Source organism: Solanum pennellii, chromosome 1, assembly GCF_001406875.1.
Source record: "Solanum pennellii chromosome 1, SPENNV200".
Classification (NCBI taxonomy): Eukaryota; Viridiplantae; Streptophyta; class Magnoliopsida; order Solanales; family Solanaceae; genus Solanum; species Solanum pennellii.
In genome coordinates, this window is record NC_028637.1 from 90,012,691 (window position 1) to 90,019,863 (window position 7,173).

General features: G+C 28.8%; 1 protein-coding gene across 1 annotated transcript in view; it reads right to left on the minus strand.

The window, feature by feature from the left end:
• LOC107028866 overlaps nucleotides 1–5,667 on the minus strand; it is a 15,792-nt gene extending 10,125 nt beyond the window's left edge. Inside the window, exons 1-8 of the mRNA XM_015230100.2 lie at nucleotides 5,473–5,667; nucleotides 2,443–2,622; nucleotides 2,246–2,356; nucleotides 1,825–2,160; nucleotides 1,533–1,709; nucleotides 1,151–1,435; nucleotides 858–980; nucleotides 540–737 (exon numbers count right to left, since the gene is read on the minus strand). Of these exons, the coding sequence (XP_015085586.1) occupies nucleotides 540–737; nucleotides 858–980; nucleotides 1,151–1,435; nucleotides 1,533–1,709; nucleotides 1,825–2,160; nucleotides 2,246–2,356; nucleotides 2,443–2,622; nucleotides 5,473–5,667 (1,605 nt within the window). The remainder of the gene's footprint in view (nucleotides 1–539; nucleotides 738–857; nucleotides 981–1,150; nucleotides 1,436–1,532; nucleotides 1,710–1,824; nucleotides 2,161–2,245; nucleotides 2,357–2,442; nucleotides 2,623–5,472) is intronic.
• Between the last annotated feature and the right edge of the window lie 1,506 nt (nucleotides 5,668–7,173).

Sequence of the window (7,173 nt, forward strand, 5' to 3'; positions counted from 1 at the left end):
CATGTTTATTATATCTGTATATTATTTTATATTCTTCCTCAATTTGAAAAAAAATGAATTCAGTCGGGAACCACATTTGTGGATTCCGAAGGGTGCCTAACCCCTTCCCTTCGGAATAACTTGAACCCCTTACCTAGAATCAATTGGTTTCGTAGACTTTTCTTTAATAATTGGTTTCCTAGTTTTCCTAAAATTAGGTGGCGACTCTTCTTTTTAAAACTCGTTTATTTTAAAACTTTGTTAAAATTGAATCAATTAATCATTTTCGAGTTGCCGCGACGTTTCGCCCTATTTCGAAAGAGTAGGGATGTAAACAACTTAACATCTCTTGCATGACCGTGACTGGACATCTGGTGTGCAGACAATACAATATAGAGACCTAACATTGGATAAAGCAAAAATTGGATCCTGGGCGTAACTTAACTCATGAGGTGAGGATTGTCTAAGACTGCACCAGGAGACAATAACTCATTCCCTCCACCAATGTTTAAGTATTGATCAAGCTATTATTATACTGAACATAAGGAAGGACATCATACCTTGAGATTAATTTCTTCAACTGGTATTTTAAGGAGATAAATGAGAGCTATAAAATCTCCAGCACTCATATCCATATCAAACACAACATTTTTCCCGAGATGCTTGCCCCTGAAATCTGGTTTGCGGAGTTCTCCTCTGTAATGAGGAAATTGTGTAGAAAAATTGAATAATCCTGAATTTTCTCTTTGGTTTAAGACCTGAAAACATGAAAAAACATAAAAATAAGTTGTCCGAATTAAGAATCTGTAAGAAAAAAGTGGTTCGGAGTAAATAAGAAGCTGATATTCTATGAAATATTCTCTGAGTGATTAACTTACATCCAGGAAGCTAACAAAAAATTCTCTGTCTAGTGCACTTTTAGGATTTTGATTAGGCTTTGCTCTTACAGCAACACGAACAGGCACTCCACTTAGCCCAACAACTTCTTTTGTATAACCATCCTGATAAACGACATCAGCTCAGAACACATACACAAATATAATAATCGAACAAATAATGGATCGCAGATCATAGCTCATGCTTTGGCAAGTTACCTACGAAATCACAACGTTTTACTAGAAACATAAACTACAATCCATATAACAGATAGTGACATGGGTCAATTCTTCACCTGGCATTTACCCATCCCATTCTTGACTACACAAAATGGATCACGGAGTCTAGTCTGAACATGACCACTGTGAACTCCATTTCTTTCCAAGTTGAACTTGGGAGTTCTACGTCCATCAAAAAATGGATTTGATCCATCAGATATCCCATACGGCATATTTGAAGTAACAACAGTAATATTGATATACTCCATTTCTGCAAATTCATTTTCTCCTTGGTAGTTTTGTTGTTTCCTCATGATTGAAGCAGCTATTCCAGACATAAATGAGTCCCACATAAAGTAACTCTGCATCCAACAATATTATCATCACTCAATTATATTCAAGTTCATGTTTATATATCAAAAAGTCGTGTATATGTTGATATTTTCATATCAATGTTACCGTATAGAATTGGTCATCAAACCAAGTATCACGAGCAATTTTCAGGGACTTGAAACAGTACTGTGCCTCATAGGTGTGCTGATTCTTCTCAAAGGTCTCAAAAAACTCTTCGGTTATACGAATGGTGTTTGTGGCATCCAATGGGACAAGAGTAACTGGAATACCAGAATGAATCACCTACATTGTAAGGATAACGATCATTAAGATTAGCTACAAGCATACAACACATGACTGGAAGCCACGTCTCGAGAAAAGAATGTGCAGAAAAAATGCCTATTGATTTTTGTAATACCTGGTAAGCAGCAAAAGGATCCATAAACAAATTGGATTCTGCGTAAGGGTTGCTTGTGTAATCTGTGAATAAATTACCACGATCACCACACTGTCGAGGTTGGCAAGAAGAGGTTGAATTCTTTGGACAACACCCTGTAGGATTCTTTGACCTTACACCACCTCCCATTATGTAAATATGCTCAATATTTTTCTTTAAATGTGGATTACTTAGAAGAAATAATGCAAAGTTTGTATGTGATCCAAGGAGGAAAACAACGGTTGGCCCTGAAGAAATTGTGTTAATCATTACTTGCTGAGCAGTTGGCTGTCTAAGAGGAGAATACTGTCTCTTGCCCTGGTTACAAGTTCCATATTAGGTTAGATGTCTCATTAGGCTAAAATTTTGATTGATATGATATTAAGAAAAGAAGAATGGTTACCTGTGGAAGGAAGCTCTTTCGGAATCCATAATTTGAGTCGATATCCAAGCGTCCTCCAAGACCAACAGGTACAGCTTGTCTATATCTACAATATCCAGCTGTAGCATCTCCCTAACAAAAGCGCAAACATGGAGATGTATAAGTAAGAGGCATTTTCAATTGTGCCAAAGGTAGAGTAAATGGAGAATTTTTGTCACCTGATCAATTAAAGGGAGATATCCACCAACGTCAGGAAGAATGGTACCATTGGGAAGTATTCCTCCTTCACCTCCCATACCAACAGCAATATCGTCACGTCCCATCATGTAAAGCATATCATACACTTGATTTACAGCATGTCCTGAATCAGTCCATCCATTTGTGCCAATAGTTACAGCCTGAACCAAAAGGTTTTATCAATATGATTTGTCTAGTGGACAGAGTAATCTCAATGATGTGAGGCCTTTTGTGAATAAACCATGAAGCATTATCACAACATGTATTAATGTTAGAAAGGCTTGTCAAGAATTAGTATATTTCAGCACTTGTGTTTCAAACTTTTCTTCTATGATATGAAGCTTCTTTACCTATCCTCGTTATTTATCTATTATGTTGTGTTGTATGTATGTCGAGTGGCTTGTGCAGGGCCTCTTAGGGTCTTATACACCATGCCACGCCTAGGATGTACTTTGAATCGTGAAAAACTTGGTATTCAGAGCACAAGGTTTCAGAAAAGGTCTTAGATGTTTGACAAATCACATTGAGTAGAGTCTTCTTCATAAGTGCAAAGTGCGCCAAATTTCTGAATGAGAGGCAACAAACACACTCTGACGACTCCTAGTTATTTGCATTTCTTCGTCCTTTTTTACTTGACAAATTTTAATTTGACATATCTATTAAGAAAATAATGATTTGTATAGTTATCACCTTTTACTTTTCATTTTTAAGAAATCAAGAGAATACAAATTTTTATACCTAATATCAGGGGCATAGCTACCCTTTGAATTGGACACCCTTCGTCATAAAATTACATCATATTTATAAGAAAAATAATAATTTAAATGATTAAATAACGCATCTTAGACACCAGCTTAGTGATTTCAGTCGTTCAACTCTTACTAAGTTCTTTGCAACTTGCCGGGCTCGATTCCTGTTAAATGACTTTGATTTTTTTTCCTTTTATTAAAAATTTAAAAGAGTTATTTAATTTAAAGTTAATAAGAAAATTCTATTTATTTATTCCATTAAGCTACTAAAAGTGAAAATACTTTATATAAATTCTCTTTTAATATAACTCATTTGATTCTATTATTTATTTTTCATTTCTCGTTGTTAGTCATCAGAGGTTTTGTGAAATGTTGAAGCATAAAGTGATTTCACTCTAAACTGAAACATCTCTCTTTTTCTTTTTTTTGTCCACTTCCTATCAGATGAACGTGAACACTAAAGCTAAATATTATGTAGTTTGATTTAAAATTTTTTGGTACAGTTTAATTAAAAAAATTAATCATTAATGTTACATAGTTTGATTTACAAAATTTAAGTACATCCATTCTTTAAATTATTTCTACGAGCTATGAGATTTTTGGACACCCTTCGTACAATTTCTGGTTATGTCACTGCCTAATATATTCTCAATTTATTAACATTAAATTAATGTCTTTGAAAAATATAGTGAATAAAAATATTTAGAATCCTATCAATTAATAAAGATAAAATGATAAAGTCAATATAACAATTAATATATATTATTAATAAGTCTGGCAAATTAAAGACACAGAGGGTATCATTTCACCCCCTATTAATTGACAAAAGGTTAAATATATTTGCTCACTATATTTTTAAAATGACATTGACTCAATATTGATTAATTTAGAAAAAAAAAATATTTTTTCTTAATTAATAAAAAATAATAGATAAAAAGAAAAATCAAAGTAAAAATATTTGATAAATAACTAGGACGGAGGGAGCAATCCATTGTCTTTTTTTTTTCTTTTTCTATCTCTTATCTTTTTTCTTCAAATCAAAAGCTTGACTTGAAATTAAATGTTCTGATTTAATTTCAATAACTTTGAATTATTTTTTTTTTGTATTTTATTGACACAAATATCAAATTAATTATTTCATCTGTTCAATCATAGTTGTTGACTATTTACTTCGACAGAAAAATTTAAAAAAAAAGATAATTTTACTATATCACTATTTGAATATAATAAATATAATATCATGAAAAATATAATAAGGAAATGACTATAATTAATGAAAAAAAATAAGTTAGAAACTAAGTATAAAATTATTCATTGATTATAAAGTTAACAAATATTACTGAATATCTATTTTTAATATAATAAACAAAAATCGTTTTACGAAGGAAGTATAATTTCAATGGACTAATTAATTGATTCCACTTGTGCTAAGATTTTCTAAAAATTGAGAATTCTCTAAAACCCCTATATGCTGTTATATATATAACTTATATTAAATGTCAAAATGTCAATTAGATTTTAACCTTAATCTTGTTTTGTCAATAATGATATTCCACTTTACTCTACTTTATGATAATTGAACCTTGTTATTTTAGGAAGGCTTATACTCTTTTTTAACCTATACATAAATACATACATACGTATAAGTGTGATTTCAGAAACCTATACTTTTTTTTTTGAACCTATACATACATATGTATAAGTGTAATTTTATGAACCTATACATACATACATACATATATACAAGTGTGATTTTAGGAATCTATATTACAAGCTAAATACAAAAGAATTGTTCATTTTGCATTATTTTAATGTCTTTTTCCTGTTTTCTCCTCATGGACAATTCAAGGAAAATTTTTATTTTGTTACTATTTTGCAAGAAAATGAAGAGACTAGAGTGCATATTATTAAGAATAATAGAAAAAGGATGAATATTTAAAAAAAAAAAAAGAACACACATTAGAGGTGCAAAATGCAGAGAATTTTAATTATAATAGTAAATAAGAAATATATTAGAAATAATTTTAAATGATTACATTCAACATGATTATAGATTAATAGAGTCATAAAATTCTTGGACTCAAAGTTTCAAACCTTTTGCAAGACAAAAATTCAAATACATATTTGGGCCCAAAGAAAACAATCATGCACCCATATAACATGTTGAATATACGATCAAATAAAAAATGTGATCTCTATCATGATCGTACAATCAAACTTAGAAATTAAAAAAAGAAAATAGACAAGGAGAAAAAAAAATACCTTCAAATCAATTTCTGATCTATTAAGCTTCAAAATGTAGAAAAGAGCAAAGAAATCATCAGTATCCACATCTGTATCCAAAAGAATTCTATGAAGACTCTCTACTCCATTGAAAAAAGTTGGCACAAATAGCAAAATCATGAAAATAATTCTATGTAAAAATCCCAAAAACAACATTTTTTCTTTCTCCTTCATCACAAAAAAATCTTTTTATTTTTTCTACACAAGTGAACTTCTCTTCACTAAATATAGAGAGAGAGAGATTCTTGGATGAGTTATAAATTCATGTTAGGTAAGTCATATACACCCTTGCATTTAATTTTTTTTAATGGGATATTGTGGAGAAAAATCAAGATTATGGATTATATAAATTACGTGCATGGAAAAGTCAAAGAAGAATATACAATTAAAAGTAATGAGGGTGTTCGATTGTGAGAGGAATTTTGGTTTGTATATTTACCGTTACTTTTTAGTCATCGTGTTTTTTAAAAATTAATTTGACTAATTTTTAAAATTACATTACTTTGATATGATAATAAAATTCAGATACACAAAAATTATACAAAAAGTACAAATTGTAATTTTTACATATTAATGAAAAAAATATAATAAAATATTAATAAAAATTTTTATTGTTTAATTATAAAAAATAAATCACGATAATTAAAAACAAACGGAGTGCTAATACTAATTGATGAGACACATGTTGAAATTGGAATTGTCAAAATACTTCATAATTAATGGAAATCGAAAAAGTGTGTACACTTCCCTAAATGTATCCCGTGGGAATTTAAATTAATTCAATTAATGAATTTCATGATTAAAAAGTAAAAAAAAAACACGTGCTAAGAGATTTTTTGGACTTAGAAAATTTAAAATTTTCTTACACAATATGGTAGGGACACAAAGATGTCCATTTTACAAAATATAATGATTTTTTTTAATTTAGTTTGAAATTTTTTCAAAATAATGCACTATTTATGAATCTATATTGATTAGCTGATTTTGATTTGCATCATATAGAAATTCACTAAAAGTGAAATAACTTTCTAACAAGAGATTTTAATTTTCATGATCTGAAAGCTCTACAATCTACATTATTACAATATAGTCCATTATATATTTCTTGAGAAATTTAATCATATATGTATACAATAAATTATATTTGTTCAATACATTGTTGTCAATATAAATATATATTAAAAAAAATTGAGAACAATAATAAAAATATTTCTTTTTTTTAAAAAAAAAAAACTTGTATTAGATAAGCATACCAACTTAAACCAAATAAGACATATACAAAAAAGTATAGATGAGATGATAATTATTAAACAATACGTGAAAAATATATCTACAATTTACTTAATTTTATTGAATCCATACTGGATTCAATCAAATTAACTAATATAAACAAATTTTCATTTCTTTTAAATTTTAGTTGAGTTTCAATTTTTTTTTTTAGAAAAAAAATACTCTATATACATATATAATTGGGAAACTTACATAAATATACTATAATAAAAAAATATTTACCATTTATAGCAATAATATTTTTACCTTACTTGATCACTTTTAATTCATTTATAATACAAGTTTAATACATATTACAAATTTAACAAAGCATTGCTATAAATGGTAATAAACAAAAAGTATCGCTAAAATCAGTAATTATTTTTTAAAATGTATTAATTTATGTAATTT